The sequence below is a fragment of the Beta vulgaris genome, chromosome 4, assembly GCF_026745355.1.
Source record: "Beta vulgaris subsp. vulgaris cultivar EL10 chromosome 4, EL10.2, whole genome shotgun sequence".
In the NCBI taxonomy this organism is placed as follows: Eukaryota; Viridiplantae; Streptophyta; class Magnoliopsida; order Caryophyllales; family Amaranthaceae; genus Beta; species Beta vulgaris.
Genome location: NC_079205.1, coordinates 55,568,110 through 55,587,647, shown reverse-complemented (window position 1 = coordinate 55,587,647; position 19,538 = coordinate 55,568,110). Strand labels below are relative to the sequence as shown.

The window sequence follows — 19,538 nt, the reverse complement described above, 5'->3', positions numbered from 1 at the left end:
TGGGAGCAGCAAGGAAGAATGAAAAGGATAAACTTTGGGAATTGCCATGCAAGTTCAACGTCATGAGAAAAGTGGAAAATAGTCCTCAAACTTATCCTCAACTTAATCCTTGCTTTGACCTGCTGCAATCTAATTTGAATGATAAAGGTTGTGTTAAGAGTGATTAACAGTTTCACGTACATGTTCGAGTTGATGATGATAAATGAACCTCAACTAAATTATTCACTTAACTCATTTAACATTTATTACTTTATCTAACCCATTTTATTAAACGGAAAATTAGTTTAAAATAAAATCCGATCCTAACCCATTTATTTCAAAATAAGGTTGAGTTTATATATCGGGTCAAACTCTTATTAACTCTAGTTTTGATTTTCTTTTTTTTTTTTATCCTTGGATAATTAGAGGCCTCTTTAATTATTATTCTCTAAGAACATACTCTTATCAGCTATCCAAGAAAAACTCTTTATCAGCTAGGGACAAGATTATAAAGCAGTCCAACATTCCAGTAAAATCCAACACTGCAAATATTATGAGATCCGGCATATGGGCCAAAGTACACACGTATATTATTCATAGATGCATGGGCTGATGGGCACATGGAACATAGTGCTCGCCTCCCCTGTCGGCCCTGGGGAACGAGCACATGGACCATAGTGCTCGCATAGACGCATATCATGCATATTTTGGTGCTTGCATAGTTGCATGTCACAACTCTACGCCCATTGGCCATTACATATGATGATAAGTGCACTATTCACATATGTGCGAGGTAAGGGTGCGCCACTCTTGAAGTACATCATACTAATTAGTTAGTTACTAATAAGAGGTTTTCATGTACACTTAAATCAGGGCCGGTTCTGAGGGTAGGCAAGGAGTGCCACCGCCCAGGGCCCACGATCGTGTTGGGCCCAAAAAAAAAAATTAAATATGACCAGTTAAATAAAAATTGATACACTTTTTGAATATTTAGTGAAATTTGTGCTATTTTTGTGGAATTTTTTTTTATATTATGTGCTTATTTTTTATTGGTATCATTAACAAAATATAGATTATAGTTTTAGGTACGAAGGTTTTAATTATATGGTCTATAAAATATTAGGATCGACTCATATAGGTGCCTTTGTTTTTAGGTCCGCCTAGGGCCCAAAAATTATCAGGAACGGCCCTGACTTAAATACCTTATCAATCTTACTTTAAAAATGTACCCAATAGGAAATTAGACAAAAGTTAATCAAGATATTAAAAAGTATAAAAATACCCACAATAGTGGTAGCATCGGTTGCATCTACAATCCACCACAACCTAGCTAAGGGAAAGACGACAGTTTCTCATTGAATAGGTTTTAAAAGGAGCATTTCAAACTATCTTCACAGTTTAAAAACTTGTATGTGTTTCTTCACAAAACACAGACAACCACTCAAAGAATTTACCTAATTATTTGCAAAACTCCTTTTTAGTATAATATCTCTAATTGTATAAAAGTATAAAGTATAAAAAATATATATTTGGAAAGTGTATACCGTGACGAATCGAACAAGATCTCACATGACTATATTTTTTCTTATGTACAAATAACAATTCATTGTCAAAGTGTATTGGATGAATAGTGCCCAAATTCAATATGTTATATCTAAAAAAACGGAGGGAATATGATGCTATGACTGAATTCAACATAATCATTAACATAGAGGTGATCATGGGCCAGGTTGAGCATTGGCCAAAAAAAGTGGCCCGTTTCAGGCCAAAGTTCTGACGCCAAAACCCACTATTTAGGCCGGGTCAAGCGGACTTTTGGGCCCTTTTCAGCCAGGTCTAGAATTTAGCCTAGTTTTCCGAATTTAGGTTGCCTATGGACTGAGTTTTTGTTCAATAATTGGGATGAGCCTGAACCTCATGTTTAGTGATCACCTCTACATTAACACGAATGATGAGCATGCATCATTATTCTCGAATGTACTTTGAAGAGAGACGATGTGGAAAACAACAAGCTTCATATGATCATGCCTAGGGGTTTAGGTTGCCTTTTTCAGACATGTCCACAATTTAGTCTAGTTTTCCGGATTTAGGTTGCTTGTGGACTGGATTTTTCCCCAATAATTGGGATGAGCCCGAAACTCGTGTTGAATAATCATGCAGAGGGCCCATGTTGTTCAGTGATCACGTCTACATTAACACCAATGATGAGCATGCATCATTGTTCTTAAAGAACTTTGAAGAGAAACGATGTTGAAAACAACAAGCTTAATCATGATCAAAAAATAAGTTCATCTTTTATAAAGGTTTTAACTAAGTTTTCAGGACTTCAAGTTTTCTATAAATTAAAAAAATACACAACAACGCACTTGTTCCACTTTGATGATCAAATCTAATACTTCTGAATGGGTTGGCTACATAAATCAAGTACACTTGCATGTACAATCTTTACAAAAGGTGCAATATTTACAAGTTTCTCACTGAGTTATTGTGAGAACTGTCATACCCTCATCCATCAAATCCTTCCATAAATATATGGTAATGACTTATGGCAAAAGTCCTTAAGCAACGACACTTCTTTTTCCCTTAAGAGTTATGCTTCAAGCTTCTTTTTCCCGTCAAGCAGCATGATCAACAAGCAGATCACTGAAGAAAGGATCTGAGAGTGCTTCTTTTGCAGAATTGCAACTGTGTAATCGCTTATTAAAGGACCTCAAGTCTCTTTCATCTTTTCCACAACGTTTCTGGCAATAAGTGAATGCACATCATTACATGCAAAGTATACTGCTTAACTACTTTCTGCACCCCATTTGTAAGAATGCAAATTAAAATTTTCAGAGTATTTAGAGATATCTAAGACGCAAGCTATATGTTGCTAACTTGCTACCAAATGAGAATAGTTCAAAGAAGTTGAGGATTAGATGTCAACTCAATCTTCGCAATGCAGTCGGTTGAAGCCTTAAACAATTATACGCCCTTCGCCCCTTATTGATTTTAGCAATAGGATTTGGCATGGTATGGTATGGTACGGTATGGCATGTGATAATTGAAATAAATTTGGTTGGTGGGGCACATTCTTATGGTGAGAAAGAAAAATGCATCGACTGAGAATTGTGCCTCACAAGAGCATTTTGGGTGATAATAAGAGTTTTTCAAACAAAGAAAGAAATTTGAACTTGGCACAACCATATTAAGAAAGTTCGAAAAAACAACATTTTGGCACCAAGAAAATATATCTGCGCCTTCGACCCTAATCAAGCAAAATGGTTTGCCATTTTCCAATAATCTAAAGTGTATGAGAAGGTAGAATCAACACTTACAAATGATTTCTTCACCAGGAGTACATCCACCAAATACTGCAACCACAAGACATTTGTTCTCGGGAAACTGCCAACATGAGATTTGAAGCATATTCAGCAATTGATATTGATCCTTTTTACAATGGAGAAATAGAAAATGATCATTGATAAAACTCAACATGACCTACAATATTTCATTGGATATATTAAGATTAATCTTAATACACAATATATATCAAGGGTTTGCAGACCAACACCAAAACACCCAAATATTCATCACAGCTTTTGAGATATGCCAGAGTCCACAGATATCTGTGGTAGAAGTTATCACTAATAATAAACTGGATGCTATATTCCTTCAAAAAAAAAAAAATAGAAACAAGAAGACACTGGATGCTATCATGAATTCGTGAGACCGAGAAATACCTTCCGTCCCAACAGTCATCTGTGACCTCTCTCATTTTACGATATGTTTCTGACTGTAAAAGAAATTAAAGAATTATAATGAGATAATTTTGGGGGTGGGGGTGTAAAACGAGATCCTTGATATATTTCTTACTTGCTTATCCCTTTTCGGGCCTTCGAAAAGTTCAGGATCCAAGGATAAGTTCAAATATAGAATAGTGTTGCCTGTATATAGGACAGCAATGAATCAATATGCTAAAGAAACAAAGAAAATATGCCTGAGTACGTAGAAACTTACCTGTATTGATCCTTGAAAGAGTAAAGTCTATGATGGAAACCAAAACTCCATGTGTTCTTATGCATGTTGTCCTTCCTTCAAGAGTAAATTGCAACATAGTAGTCTCTTTTCTGCTCAAAAGAATGTTTCCCCTAGGTGAAAAAACACAGATTTTGTGACTTAATCACAGCTGTATACTGGAAGATTTTGACATACAAATTTGTTCTTAAGAGCTTACCAGTGCAGATCACGGTGTTCAAATTCAAATGCAGCTTCAGCAACAGCCAGTGCAGCTGTTACCTGCAATGCGAAGTACAGAGTATTTCAATCTTCTAGTCAAACAAAAAGAAACTTTAACCTACGATGTTCTTTTGAATTACCTGAACTAACAAACTCTGAGCCTCATTGAAGTCTGAGAGGACAAAGCTTTCAAGATCAGTACCACCATGCTCAAGGATTGAAACGACATAGCACTGCAAAGAGTTGATGTTAAAGTAATTATATAAATAATAAATGAACCTAAAAAATGCCAGAAAAAATAGTAATAAACCACTTTATAGAACATAACAGCTAAAAGTCTAGCAAAGCTGCAAGCAAACACTCAACAATGCCATATCCAGGCACATATTAGCATTATAAGCGAACACAAACCTGGTTCTCAGGAAATAGCTTAGGATCGTCATTTTCTGAGCCATGCTCTGTATTCCAAGTATCCCAAGCTCCAAGCAGAATAGGATCATAAGGACCTTGACAAACCTTTATACTGCAAAAGCAATGATTTAGGTGCCTATGATAAGATTGTGGCAAAAGAAAATCAATTCTTAAGAGCATAATCTAGTGTCTTTGAACATATTAGAACCTTAAACATAAGTGTTTGTTCATAAGTTGCGCGAGCGAGCAAATATATTGAAATTACCAAGCTTTACAGTAACATGCCACATGATGAGATGACAGGCATTTTCACTAGCTAGAAGTCTTGAAATTTTTAAAACTAGGGCACATCTCGAACTGAAAATTCCAACATCAATTGCAGTAGCAAAGAACACTTTTTTTCACAACAAAATGGGCCTATTGAAATTCCTAGATTGCTGCTCAAGCATGGAATAGTGAATACTTAATTGAACATACTCCTTTGTCTCTATGAATGTTGTGGTAGCATTGTCAAAAAGAACCTCACTGCCTCTTAAACGATTAAGTGTTCGTGATAGTATCACTTCCTCTAGCAATTCCATAGATCTCTGCAATGCACACAAAAACCAGTATACATGGCCTTAATTCTTTACAATATGACGTATCAAAATCAATGTCAAAGTTTATTTAAACTGTGAGATATTGAATAACCAATATAAAATGTCTGATGCATAAGAAGAAAATCTGACAAGCCAAACAAATTTCCTGAATTAAGATATCCAAACAGTGTTCGAACTGCAAACATATTTTCATGATTTGCATTTTAGATGAGTTCGTCTCATATCCTATTATACTGATTGTTATAAAGCACAAGCCTAAGCTTACTGCTTATAGTTCCATAACGCTAATGCATAGTTGGGAAATGAGCAAGGAATGAACAGAAAGATTAAGAGATATAGCTTGAAAAAGTACCTTTTGTATTTCACCGTTAACTCGCAGCTCTCCATCAATAGGAACAATTTTGCAAACAGAATTGCCGGCAATAAAAGCCTCTCCAAATGTGCCTTCGCCTATCTTAACAATACTTCCAGTGTCACTGAGTTCCAAAGATTTTTGGTTTCTCATTAGGGAAGTCAAAAACTATAATTTGAAATTTAGAGAAAATTGCAATTAGAAGTGGAAGAGGTCCTAGACTTTACAAAATGGCATTCGCCTAAGCAGAAGTAGATGATTGGCATAACATAAATCAGCAGCATACACAGAAGATGTTTGTCCCACAACTACACTACACAATGATATGAACAATGAGTTGTTTTAAAGGTAGTGCTCACCCAGTAGAGGTCAATTTCTATATTAGCAGGCTAAAAATTGATATATGGCGCAATTGATTCATATATGAAATGTACTACGTCTAACACCAAGGCCCTAAAGAAGAAAGAAAAATAATGAAGACATCATACTATCAACTATACTTCCTCCGTCGTGTTTTAAATGAAACGTTTGCTTTTTCACGCAACTCAACGCGCTTCTTTAATCATTGATATCTTTAGTTGTGCACACGTAAAAATATAAAAAAATTATAATTTGATAGTATGCATCGAAACGAATCAAACAAGACCCCATTTGACTATGTTTTTCTTTATATAATGGCAATAAATTGGAATCAAAATTTGATCAATGAATAGTGTCTTTTAACCTAATATTTCATTTAAAACAGAACGGAGGAAGTACTACAATGTCAACTTATGGTTTAATGATTCACTTAGTTTCCCCTCCCCACCCCCCTCCTCTTCCACCAAGCAAGTCAGTTGACAAATACACTTTGATGATGTGAAGATTTTAAGTGACCAAGTATTCTTGCAGAATTTTTACAGCATTGGCAGTCTGTAACTTTAAATTAATCAACGTTAGGCAGGTAAAAATATCTTGAGAAATACTACCTCCGTATTTTTTTAGTTGCACCATTTGCTTTTTCACATTTGCCGAGACGATTCTTTGAACGTTAATATCTCTTATTGGGTGCAAGTAAAAAATATAAAAATTTGATATTTGGAATCCTCGCATTGAGACGAATCTAACAAGACCCCACTTGACTATGTTTTTTCTTATATAATAATGCGAGATAACTTAACAAAGTTGATTGATGAATAGTGCCACCAAACCAAATGGTGCAACTAAAAAAGTACGGAGGTAGTATGCATTATCTATAGCTTTTAGATGAGTAAGTACTTAAGCACAAACAGATAAATTCTTGCAACAATTATCTTAATATGGCATGATGTGAGAATAAACAAGTTGTTATTTTGCAGCTTATATGACATAAGAGAAGTGACTAACATCAATAAAATACTGACCAGAGGTTAGAGAACACATCAAGCAGTGTTGAAGGGCCTGACTGTCCACATTCACTTAAAAGTGCAAAAAATGCATCATGAGCCAACGAACTAGGCCGCGATGCTAAAGAGAGTTTCTTGATTTCGGATTCTATATCATCAAAGTCCTTGTCCTCAAGGCGCTCAAGGTCTATGTGAGACCTCTCTGACTGCATTTGCCCCTCTTGCACTGAAAGTGAACCAGATAAATTGCGCACACAAAATTCCTCCGACTTTCTCAAACAAGAAGAATCAAAGCCATCATTGTTATAAGGAACTGGCTGCAGTGACTCCTCAGGAGTTCTTAATATCGTCGATAGAGTACTGGAAGCAATTAGTTGCTGCCTCTTAGCATGCAGCCACTTCTCTAGCCTTGTGCAAAGTGGAGGCACTCCTACATTGTCATATTTCATCCCCATAACCCAAGCAACTTTTTTAGGTGAAGGACTTTCTTCCAACAACTCATCAGCATCAACTTCTTGAAAATAAGCTCGCTCTTTCTCAAAGTTTGGGGGCTGCGTAACTTTTCCCTTACAATCAAGAAGAATATCAAATTCTCATCACAAAAGGCTAATTATATCTACTATCTCGAATTTGGCACGAATGAGGAGGGTGTGATATAGCGGGAGCCTATGAACAAACATGAAATACAATAAAAAAAATTCCTCCATTTTGAAACAAGTGAAACACTTTTCTCTTTTTACGCGACAACTTTTTGAGAGAAATGTTTCACTTATTTTAAAATGGAGGAAGTATATGTTACTCGGACTTTGGTACTCGTATCAGATATGAGTATGGCCCTGCTCTTTTGAATTGATTTCATTGAAATTGAGTTTAGTTTAGTTCAGCTAGTTTTCTCTTACAGTTTCAGTTCAGTTCAATTCAATTCAGACAAATTAAATTGAGTTCAATTTAGTCCAAAAGAAGAGAGCATACATGTCCAAATGTCCAATTCGGCTATCAACTCATAAAACATGTAATAGTACAAGGGGAGAAAAGATCCGTACTTTAGGAAGAGGTGGTCTAGGTTTCCTCCTAGGTCCCCTTTGTTGTTGCTCCTTGTTATCCGCTACTGCTAAAATCGCAATACTCGTCCTCCCTCTATAACAAACATCAATCAAAACATTTGCACATAACAATTTAGCAAAAAAGAGCCAAAATTCAGCATAGTTCTTAGCTCACTATGTTAAAGTTTCTCTCTCGCAACCAATACCAATTCCAACATTGGTCCCACCTTTTCTCATTAATCAATCGCATATTTATACTACAAGGTTAGCAAACCTTACATATGATATTCTATCAACTACGATAACATACAACAACAAAGCCTAAGTCCAAAATGATTTGGGGTCGGCTAACATGAATCGTCATAAGAAAAGAACATACCTGGTTGAAAGAGAACGATTCCAACTGACTCGCTGCGAGTTATGATCAATAGCCAGGAAACTCACCCGACCCAAATTGTTTGTTGAACGCGAATCACTACCAAAACCCAAAATAAAGGAAAAAAATTAGATGAAAATTATGATAATAATGTGAAATGTTAAGCAGATAAACATACTTTCGCGAGGGTTTGATTGGAGCAGCATGATTGGTTTTACGACGTTGATAAGTTACAGCGATTTGAGGTTGTTTTTGGTGATTAGAATGTTCTTCTGCTATGATTTCTCTCCATAAATCATCAACATCGTTAATTGGGTTTTTTCTCTCTCTCCTAGGGTTTGAAGCCATAAAAAAGAAGTGAGTAATTAATTAGTTGTACTGCTATTTTTTTCGAGTTTCAAGCAGAGTGACTGAGAAGAAAAGACAGGCAAAGAGAAGAGAGAGAGAGATTCAAAATTGAAGATGTGTGATTTCTGGGCGGGAAGAGTTATACGATGACGTTTCGGTTGGTTTTAGACTTTTAGTTGGGTTTTGACGTTTTGTACTGTTGTTTTGGGTTTGTCGCTTGTCAAACGAGAAACTCATAGCAACTTAGCAACCAGCCAACCAACCCCAAACACGAACATGCAACTAAGACCTCGTTCTTTTGGATTGAATTGAAAATAATAATAATTATTATAATTAAATTGAAAATAAGTTCAAAAGAACATGGCCTAAGTGTATGTAAAGGATGATGTATTCTTTGCTAAACCAAGTAGTTCTAATATTTGAAAAGTATATAGTTTTAAATTTGTTATTTGTTTCTTTAAATTATACAACTAGTTTTATTTTTACTTTTTAAATGGTTGTTGGCGAGATTTTCTTTTCCAAATTTGAATTTAAAGTGTATATCTTTTAAATTAAATAATACTGCCTCTATTTGAATAAAAAAATAATATTTTCTCTGTATTTTTTTATCTTTCCTACTCTGACTTTGCACATTTACCAATGTACTTATTCTATATTAAATAATTTTCATTACATATTAGTAAAAATTATAATAATTGAATATTAATAAAGTTTTCATTGATACGAATCAAACAAGACCCCACATAACTATATTTTTCCTTATATATTGAGAAAAAATCTAAAAGATTTTCTCTAATTGGGAATAGTGTCAAGATTCTAAATGAGAAAGATAAACAAAATATAGAGGGATAATGTTCTTTTCATTACGACCTATATTATTTTATAATTGGAGATTTACATGTTCTTTAATTTCAAAATGTGTGTTCTTGAAAAATTGTTGAAAAAAGGCGAGATTTTCTGTAACTCCCCAACCTCTAATCTCCTCTATCTTCTTTAATCTAATCAATAATAGTTTTATTAATGAACGTTTCGTTATTTAGCTATTAAGCCTAAGTATTAGTTAGCGCTTATTAAGTTATAGCGTTCGTTATAACGTCATAAATGTCTCATTAAAGGTCATTATTTCTTAATCGTTAATCTCTATTATATAAGGGAAGGGGGCAGCAATGGTGTCCTCTTTTGAAATGCCTATTTTGCCCCCCCTTCCTTTCTAAATTACAAAAGGAATGACAAAATCAAAATCGACACTCAAAGAAAACTAACGGAAATTAATTTACAACACTCACTCACAAATCACTTAAAAAAAGAAGAAACTTTACAAATCACTCATACATTTGAGAAAATCACGTTATAAAAATCACGGAAATCACTCAAATAATCAGGAAACTTTATTAAAACTTAAAATTAAAACTAATAATCTAGAACGTCAATACATACAAAAACATTTACAAAGATTTGCTTACAAATCACTATTCTCAAGAACCATTCACAATTATATACTCACAAAAGTTACCTATAAACACAAATCTGAGAAAAATATGCTTACAAATCACTATTCTCAAGAACCATTCACAATTACATACTCACAATAGTTACCTATAAACACAAATCTGAGAAAAACATAAGATTTTGGCGGCGATATCACACATTCATTCATCGGCAATTTGCGAACTTCCAAAAAGGTACATAATTCTTTTAACCTTCAAAACTATTTCACATTAGTGAAATAAACAATAGCAACTTAGTCAACTGTTATGTAGTTAAAAAATGGAGATGATAGCAATAAGTTCAAAAGGGCTTTTATACAATCAGACTTAAATTTAATTCATTTTCATATAAAATAAATTTAGTTTTTTCTTAAAAAATGCCAATATTAAAATTTTTGCCCAAAACTTTTGCAAAAAATCCATGTTCAGATATAAATTTTGAAAAACAAAACAATATCAAACTTTTTGCGAACGACTTTTGCAAAAATCCATTTTCAGAAAAAAAAAAAACTACATTAATTTGAAAAAAGTAACGATTTTTGTTTTTCTAAAAAAAATACAATATTAAAATGTGTATGAAAAATTTTAAATTTCATTTCAAATATAATCGAAGCTCAAAGTGTTAAAATTTAGAAAAGGACAAAATTTTAAATGATGAAAAATCTAAATATCAATGTGTGAAAACAGAATTTAGAAGTTAGACAAGGAATAAAACTGAAATTAGTTTATACTTTTCGGTTACAATTTTGGGATCATGGATCAAATTTTACCCATTGCCAATGTCCAAAAAAGGTAATTTTTTTTTTTTATAAAAAAATTGAGGCACGCATCGCGTGCGTAAATTGCTAGTAACTTCTTAATGTGACTCTTTAACAACTAATTAGGTGAAATAACCTATTTAGTTATACTTTTAGAAATTATTGAAACATTAAAGTTATATTAATACATAACCTATAACCATTTAAAAAATATATTATTATCCGAGTTCATATTTAATCATCAATTAATCGTCCATTATTAAATTAATTAAGTTTAAAGCTATAATAAAACCATTAACATTATTTAGTCATTTAAAACTAATAAGTCAAGTAACTAGTTATTATAAGTGAACTTAAGTATTAGTGGAGAAATCATAACTTAAACTTAAATTATAAATTATAAGCTCATTGAATTAGTTTTAACAACTCAGCTAGAAGTCATGAAATATAACTTAAATATAGTTTCTAGGAAATATGTTGAGTGGCTTAATAAAACCAACTAAATTAGTCCATAAATATAAACATAACAAGTCCAATTCATTTTTTAGCCCAACAACAATATAATAAAATTCAGATTAAACTTTAAGCTTATTTCTGAGTTCAAGATCCTAGGCCCAAACAAATTACTTCCTCCGTTTCTTTTTACTCGCTACACTTTCTATTATGGAAAGTTTCACATTACTTGCTACACTTCTTTTTTGGACAATAAACTCTCTTTATCTCTCTCCTCCCACATGGGTCCCTTTTCTTTTTACTCTCTACCTCTCTCTTCTCCAAAAATTGTCTAGGAGTCCGTAAAATGAGAAGTGTAGCGAGTAAAAAGAAACAGATGAAGTAGTAAAGGTTAAAAGTTAAACTTGGGCTTGCATTAGTAAATAGAGACATCAGAATTTGTTTTAATAACAAAAGGAAATGTAGTGACCTCTGCTTCTTAGAGTGCGAGAAAGTTGGCAGGTCCGGCGAGTGGCCGGCAAGTGTGCGACGAGCGACGGCGAGGCAGGGGGGAGGTGCAACGGAGCGTGGCACAGGGTCGGCATCGCGCGAGGTGGCCGACGGTGGTGAGTTGTGGGGGGGCGAAATAGAGGAGAGAGAAAGTAAAAATTGGGGTTTTCTTTTTGGGTTTTTTTGGGTCACGTTTTCCGGCGAGTTTTTGACGGAATAATCTGATTAGTTCGTAGGTGGTGTTGAAGTGAGATTAGAGGATGAAATTGTTGTTGATGGTGTTCTTGGTGATGGATGTTCATGGCTATTTATAGTGGAATTGAGAACTCCAAATCAATGGTTGAGAGGGAGAAATTGGAGTAAATAATCTGATTTTTGATATGAAGAAGCTAAGGTGATAGATTGGTGGCGGGATTTTTGACAGAGGAAGAAGAAGAGAGGGTGATGACATGTGTGCCAAATGGTCTGGAAGAGTGAAGAACAAGGCAACATTAATGGAGTATTGATCATGAAACTTTTCTCTTTTTTCTTTTTATTTTGCAAACCAAAAATCAGAAATTATCATCACTTCTCACCTTACTTCACGTGGCTCTGTAAGCCTTAGTGAGAAATTTGATATCTTTGCGCCTTAGTGAATTAACAACAAAGCTAACCTTTTTGTTTAACTCATGAAATCATAAAATAAAAATTATCGTCACATAGATATTAACATTTTAAGTTGGTAAATTTTATATTGAAATTATATAATCGTTTTATTATACGTTGCTTAATTAGCGAAACGAACAAAAAAATAATATATATTTTAACTACATTATTATAGTTAATTATTTTACTTAAATACGCTTAAGATTTTAGTATATTGCATTTTCTTTTCCAAAATTGAATTTAAAGTGTATATCTTTTAAATTAAATAATATGTTCTTTCATTACGACCTATATTATTTTATAATTGGAGATTTTACATGTTTTTAAATTTCAAATTGTGTGTTCTTGAAAAATTATTGAAAAAAAATTATGTTCTTTTTTATGAATGGTATTTTTTTATGGGTGCGCAACGAGTATTGTACATCTTAGATTCTTAGTGCATAAGCTATAATCCATGCTTTGTCAACTAATTGTTTGAGTCTAAAAGAGACTCCAACACCAAAAAAAACTGAAGAATAATATTTTCTTTTTCTTTTGTTGAAAATGGTAAACATTAGCATAAATCATAAATGGGGATTGTTAAACATCTCCCCAATATTACTTAAAATCGCTCTCGTCTCACTAAATATTTCCAACTTTACCCTTCTCTTTTTTTTCTTTTCTTTTCCATAACCACCACCTTCATCCCCACAACCACCATGCAAACCACCATCGAGGCCACGCACAACCGCCAACCCAAAACCGAAAAAAATTCAGTCATATCCATCGCAGAAACGTTCAGAAAAGACATTTTCACAAAACTAAGCTTCCTTTTGGTCCTACCCGAAAATTCACTTTTATTTTTCAACTATAAAGAACTCGCCAAAAAAATTCGAAAATTTTGAATTTGATTGACTAGTCCTTTATATGGAAAAGGGTTAAGAGTCAAATGTTTGAGCAATTTCTCACGGTGGATAAATCAAGATAATTTTCAATTAGAGATCGGGAGTGTTGTTCATCCTTCGCCATAATAGTATCTTGGGATTTGCAACAATAACTTGGTATATCTACTATATGGTCATTAACTAAAATATGTCTATGGTTAACTGATTGGCGGGCTTCAGAAATAGTCGGAGCCATATCCAATCGAAAAAAGCATGTTATCCAAACGCATTTCAAGTAATTGTAGTAAAACCTAATCGGTTGACCCTTTGGCTTTTCTGGGGATACGAACTCGAAAAAATAGAATTTTTTTGGCGAGTTCTTTAAAAATAGGTTGAAAAAAAGAAGGGACATATCAGATAGGACCCAAAGGAAGGTTAGTTTTCGTGGAGACGTCTTCCGTGGACGTTTCCAACATGGTGGAAACATCTTTCCTAGCTGGACGTTTCAGCAGTTTGACCTTGGCGGGAACGTACAGGTCGTACGTTTCCGTGGTGGATGGACTGATTTTTTTTTGGGTTTTGCGGCTTACTCGTGGTGGCTTGCAGGGGGTGCGGGTGGGGATGGAGAGGGCTACTAGTGGGTGGTGGTGGGGGATGGAGAGGGCCGCTACTAGTGGGTGGTGGTGGGGGTGAGGTAGCTGGTGGTAGGGTGGTGGTTTAGGAAAAAGACAGAAAAGGTTAAAAATGTAATTTCAATTTTTTTAGGTTATTTTAAGTAATTTTGGGATGATGAATAGAAGTTAAGATCCAATCATGGCTAGACCTAGGCATGGCCGGGCCTATTCACGGGCTCGGCCCATGGGCTTGGGGAAATAGGAGGCCGGGCCGGGCCCGTGAGTGGCGGGACGTGTCGGGCCTGGAATTTTCAAATTTTGTCCACGGGCCCGCGGGTCAGGCTCGTGCCTCCTGCGAGCTGGCCCGTGTTTTATGTTGTTTTTTTTGGATTTTTGACAGTTTTAGGCTAAAAACAAAGGAAATGAGCGTTCGATCCGCGGGCCGGCCCACGGGCCATCTAGGCGGGATCGTGTTGGTGCGGGCTTGAAATAAAATTTCTTGATCGTGATAAGCCGCGACCAACGTAGCATACAATGGGACGAGCCGGGTCTCGAGCGGGCTTGTGTCGGGCCGGACCGGGCCGCGTGCTGGCCCGGCCCATGCCCAATTCCATGAAATAGGAATGTCCCTAGTTTCATTTAGCATGTGAGCATTCTTCCTACAATCTTTAGCCAATTCATCTGCCACCCTTCGAGGCTTCGTCTTCATCAAATTCATTCTCCAATTCCAGCGTATCAGCAAAATTGCATCTGATTTGCGACTTCAAGGAATAAATATAATAACCAAATGAGCAGGCCACTCAATCTACATTCCAACTTCTTTTCCTCTCTCAAACAGGTAATTTCTATATCTCTTCGTCTTTGCATAATTGCATTCATTCTTTTTAACACATAATGAGTAATTTCTCTTAATAATCCTTTCATTATACAAAAATACCCAGGTTGAGAAAAGGTTGAAACTTGAAGACAGTTCATCACTTTCCCAGAAATCTCTCTCTTCTACTCCAACAGAATCTCTCTCTTCTCCAATATACCTTCATAATTCTACTCAATTTCATCACCATAATAATACTATTTCTAATCAATGCTCAAATCCTGAAGATAGTGAAACCGCACGTGAATTCCTCTCAAATTCCTTGGATTTCTCACCAACCCAAGAAGAAAAATCATTGCCTGAAAAAACCCTTTTATCCCCACCTGAATTTGTGGAAGAAATCGAAGTCGATGAAATTGGATTGTTGATTGAACTTCTAGGGTTATCAGATTTTGAAGGGGGTAACTCAAATTTAGACTTGGAAAGTTGTTCTTCATGTCATTGTGGTAGTGGGTTTTTGGGGAAAATTGCTGGGGTGAAAGGACCCAAATGTAAGAAGGAAATGGAGAGGTTAGATGGGTGGATTAGTTATTTTAGGGATGAGAAGATTGAGCCTTTTAGATTAGCTCATTTGCTTTTGGGAAAGGCTGCTTTTCTTTATGGTAGTGGTGATGGAATGTCTGATGAGGAGCTTGAGATTCCGTCTACGGTTGACGAGTTCTTGCGGCATGATCCTCCCAATGCTAAGGACCTTGATTTGAGGTAATGGATTGTTGGGTTTGTGCATGAAGTTATTGAGAGTAAACCGAAAAGGACCTCAATTGAGCTTGAATATTCCGAATACCCATTTGTCATATTCAGTTCACTTCTAGACTAGTGTTACCTAATTCGCTAATCCCCTACGAATTGTGAATTGAGACAAGCGAATTATAGTCGGTTCTCGACTATTGGTGGGTTTGTGAATGGATTTCAATATTTCATGTGTAATGCCAAGTTGAAACTATTAAGGCAAAATGTGAATGGGGTGTGTGTAGCTGATGATGAAAAGAGCTTGAAGAGTTCATTGCACCTAAAAAACAAGTGTGTGCATAGTGAAAGAGGTAAATCTTGCTCAAATTGCTGCTCACATTAATAGTTTCATGGCATTGGCCTTGTTTTTGCTTTTGTAGCTGTTATGAATTGCTGTAGTCAATGTGAAGTAGGTTTGTTCTTTCTTCATGAAATGGTATAGCTGAGGTCTATTTTTGATTAATACAATGAGATGATTTATCTTTATCTTTGTTGTTGCTTTTAGGGTTATTTACGTTCTTAGGATTAATATTCTAATTCGAGCTGAGGAAGGCCCTACATTATGATGCTAGACTTCATGAGTTTTCTTTCCAACCATCTAGGAGGGCAGTATAATTCACACTGGGGTAGGACCTTGAAGGTCCACAAGTACGCAACCATACTTTTACTAGTCAAATATTACTATTATTAAGGTTGTTTTTTAACAAATAGAAATTTGATTTTCTATAAGAAGAAAAGAAATCTTCTTCTGTGTATGCTCCAATCAACTGTGCAGAAGAACTATTCATGAGCCAACACCTATAATACTTGTTTAGCCTTCTTAAGAGAAGGCAGGAAGAGAGTTTTTGACTTTTTGCTAGGTCGATCATGAGGGAGTGTGCAAGACAAGGCCATTTTAAGAATCTTTTTACGACTTTCTTCATCGTTAATGATGTTTTAAGCATGATTCTTTGACAGCAAAAATATTTTTTTCCCATGACAACCATCCCGACTATAAAGCTAGAGCAGCGGCTATAACATTACCTTGCTTGACTTATGCTATGTTTATTTAGTGGACGTTTGTTTTGCTTTGTGAATCAACATTTGGGTGGTCAGCCACAGGCCATAGCAGCCACATGGTTTCTCAAATCTTTCTCAGTCTGTACCTCAAGCCTCTTCTTCCGGTGTTTCACCTGGACCTGGTAATTCTACATTAGAACAACCCCAACCACCATGGCTTAAAATGACTACTCCTGTCTCCTGGTATACAGAAATATACAGAAGTATTCATGGAGGTGGACACTGATCGAGATGGAAAAATTACGGGTGAACAGGCACACAATCTATCCCTGAGCTGGAGACTACCAAGAGTTAGGATGTTGTTCCTCTTATTGTTGTGATTGAGATATCCAATTTTAGGTGATTAGTTGTTATTTTAATGTCTTTCTTTTTGCTCTATGTTGCGTGTCCTTGTCTTCTAGACATTGAATTTTTAGATTGTGAAAAGTCATTTGCAGCGCATGGTCATCATACTCAATAGTAGACTATCCTAGTGGAGTAATAGGTTTCAATATCCTAGTGGAGTAATAGGTTTAACTGACCCTTTTGTTAGTTCTTGTTAAAATTCTGATCATTAACCTGTTGTAAGCATATATATTATATTTTCTACTTTCCTCTTCCTCTCTTTTTACTCTTTTTTCTATATATGAATTTGTGGTTCAATGGGGGTGGATATGATATGCTGAGTAAGGAGTCAATCTTCGTACATCGTAAGACGAAACAAAGAGCTGGAGTAATATAGAAAAAAAGGATTGTAATGAACTTATTCAACATGGAAGGCGACCTTGCAGTTGGTGGAAAGGAAGGGATGGACTGAAACTTGGACTCATGCTGCTGTGAATCAATACTGAAGTGAAGAAATACCTTTTTCATTAGTTTGTTTAGCATGCTCGTAGTTATAGGAGTTGAAACTTTCAAATTTTCTTGTAATACAGTTAACTCTGTTTCTCTGTTAGGTGCAGTATTTGTGAGCATGAAGACGAAATAGCTTGGTGCACCATTGGGGGTGGGGAGGTATAATATGTAAATGTGTAGTGCTATTTTGAGTTTTTTTCAAGTTCTTCAATTCAATACAGCCTATAGGCAAGGTTAAAATAGATCAAAATTTTGAAAGTGAATTTGCTTTGTGAATTGAATATCAAAATGTGTAAGCTATTATAAATGGAAATAAGGGCCTATTCTCCCCAACTTATTTTCAGTTCAATTCAGTTCAGTTCAGCTCTTGACAATACTTTTACTCTCACATATCACTATTCAGTTCAATTCAGTTCAGTTCAGCTGTTTTATGTCGAAGAGAACAGGCCTTAAGGATTAAAAGATCGAGAAAGAATCAAAGCATCTATTATGTGGATCATATTTATGAATAAATTTCCTTAACATAAGATCTTAACCTGATTACAAAGAATGAAGTACCTAGTACTTATTAGATCTCCATTTCGAGTTGTTCCATTGTATATGGTGTACTAAAGTTTAACATATTTGTAAATGTTTAAAATTCTCATTATTAAAACGATAAAATAAAGCAATGGCATTGTACAACAACCGCCACCCAAGTCCCTCGATCCAATTCTACTCATAGCTCGGAGAGATCCATGTCAAACCTAGTGATTTTATACTAGATATGAAAAATCAAAGCATCTATTGAAGGATTAAAATGTTTGTAGTACAAGGATTCTCAAGGAAAGTCAAACTCATTAGCTCATAACATCGCATTCGTTCTATCTCTTTACGGATATGAAAATAAAGAAATATGTCAAAGAATCCATAGAATTTATGCATTTTGTGTTAACAAAGTGATACAACTTTATTGATATGAAAATAAAGAGAATATGTTATTGAGATGTTATAATCAATAGTAATTTTGAAAAATATTATCGATGTGTGCCAAATTACTTGATACACTAGCTTTTGGCACAAAATTTTCTAGAAGTAGAGAGAATTAAGTGAGTAGGTGGGTGTGAGGTCTAACTTCTATCAAATGGTAGAGTGAAAACTTGCCAAAAAAAGATTTAGCAAGTTATTGCGACATCCAGACAAGGAACATGTAGCAAGTGATTGGGACGGAAGGGAGTAATTTATACAATAAGTTTGAAAAAAGTGATTTCTTTTTATGAAACCTTATAGTGATGCGATGCCTTGATGTTGATGTTTTTAATGATAGAGGGATGAATTCTAATGTTGACCTTTTGTGATAAGATAAGTTTTTGATATTTCAGAGTTAAGGGGTAGGGTGATACCTTTAAATGCACAGATAGTGTTATTGTTGATTGAAGACTTTTTTCGAGGTAGTTATGAAAATTTTATCAATCTTAATAAGAATATTTTATACTTAATTAAGGCAAATATTTAAGGCTTAAATTGCCTTTCTACCCATTGACCTTTGCTATAAACAAGTGAGTTGTAGTTCTGAAATAGAATATGTATGAATTAGGATAAAAGAAGAATATGAAGATAGAGGTAGAGAGAACTAAGAGGAGAAGGTAGAGAAAGTATAAAGAGAAGAAGATATGTTTTTGCATTGTTCAGTTCAAAATGATCCTATTCTAAGCTGCTCACATTCTAGAGGTCGATAAACTCTCTCTATCTCTCTTTTCTCACATGGGATCCTTCTCTATCACACTTCCAACAACCAAACACAAGGGTGTTGCTGTTCAAAATTTTGACTCCCTCCTCAAAAACCTATAGAACATGTCTTCTTCCTCACCTGTTAAGCGTGAGCATCGACATATAAGTTCCAAATCCATCTAGTAGTACTATTTAATGGATTCCCCTTGTAATTAAGGCTTTAGCCTGTGTTGATTACACGCAACATACTATATATCCCAATGATGGTACTAATGCACCATGGGAATTTGTAAACTTCTTTAATAATGTTGATTACCACAATGTTCTCTCTTC

General features: G+C 35.0%; 2 protein-coding genes across 5 annotated transcripts; one reads left to right on the top strand and one right to left on the bottom strand.

The window, feature by feature from the left end:
• Positions 1 to 2,244: 2,244 nt before the first annotated feature.
• On the bottom strand, positions 2,245 to 8,879 carry LOC104890640 (serine/threonine-protein kinase haspin homolog). Of its 2 annotated transcripts, XR_007273569.2 has the most exons (15): positions 8,521 to 8,879; positions 8,346 to 8,441; positions 7,967 to 8,060; positions 6,942 to 7,489; positions 5,560 to 5,683; positions 5,086 to 5,195; positions 4,609 to 4,720; positions 4,338 to 4,430; positions 4,196 to 4,257; positions 3,979 to 4,109; positions 3,835 to 3,905; positions 3,702 to 3,754; positions 3,464 to 3,587; positions 3,297 to 3,363; positions 2,653 to 2,720 (listed from the first exon to the last, which is right to left on the bottom strand). XR_007273569.2 is itself a non-coding variant. In XM_010676200.4 (14 exons), exons 1-14 carry the CDS (start codon positions 8,688 to 8,690, stop codon positions 2,595 to 2,597), a joined length of 1,857 nt encoding a protein of 618 aa, XP_010674502.1. In that variant the 5' UTR covers positions 8,691 to 8,875; the 3' UTR covers positions 2,245 to 2,594. The 2 variants fall into 2 exon arrangements, 1 of the variants encoding a protein (XP_010674502.1); XM_010676200.4 differs by lacking the exon at positions 3,464 to 3,587 and having other exon boundaries at positions 2,245 to 2,720; positions 8,521 to 8,875.
• A 5,761-nt stretch (positions 8,880 to 14,640) lies between these two features.
• On the top strand, positions 14,641 to 17,832 carry LOC104890641 (hypothetical protein). Of its 3 annotated transcripts, none has more exons than XR_007273568.1 (3): positions 14,641 to 14,837; positions 14,941 to 15,913; positions 17,597 to 17,832. XR_007273568.1 is itself a non-coding variant. In XM_010676201.4 (2 exons), exons 1-2 carry the CDS (start codon positions 14,787 to 14,789, stop codon positions 15,577 to 15,579), a joined length of 690 nt encoding a protein of 229 aa, XP_010674503.1. In that variant the 5' UTR covers positions 14,641 to 14,786; the 3' UTR covers positions 15,580 to 17,832. The 3 variants fall into 3 exon arrangements, 1 of the variants encoding a protein (XP_010674503.1); XR_002039709.3 differs by having other exon boundaries at positions 16,108 to 17,832; XM_010676201.4 differs by having other exon boundaries at positions 14,941 to 17,832.
• The last annotated feature ends 1,706 nt before the right edge of the window (positions 17,833 to 19,538 follow it).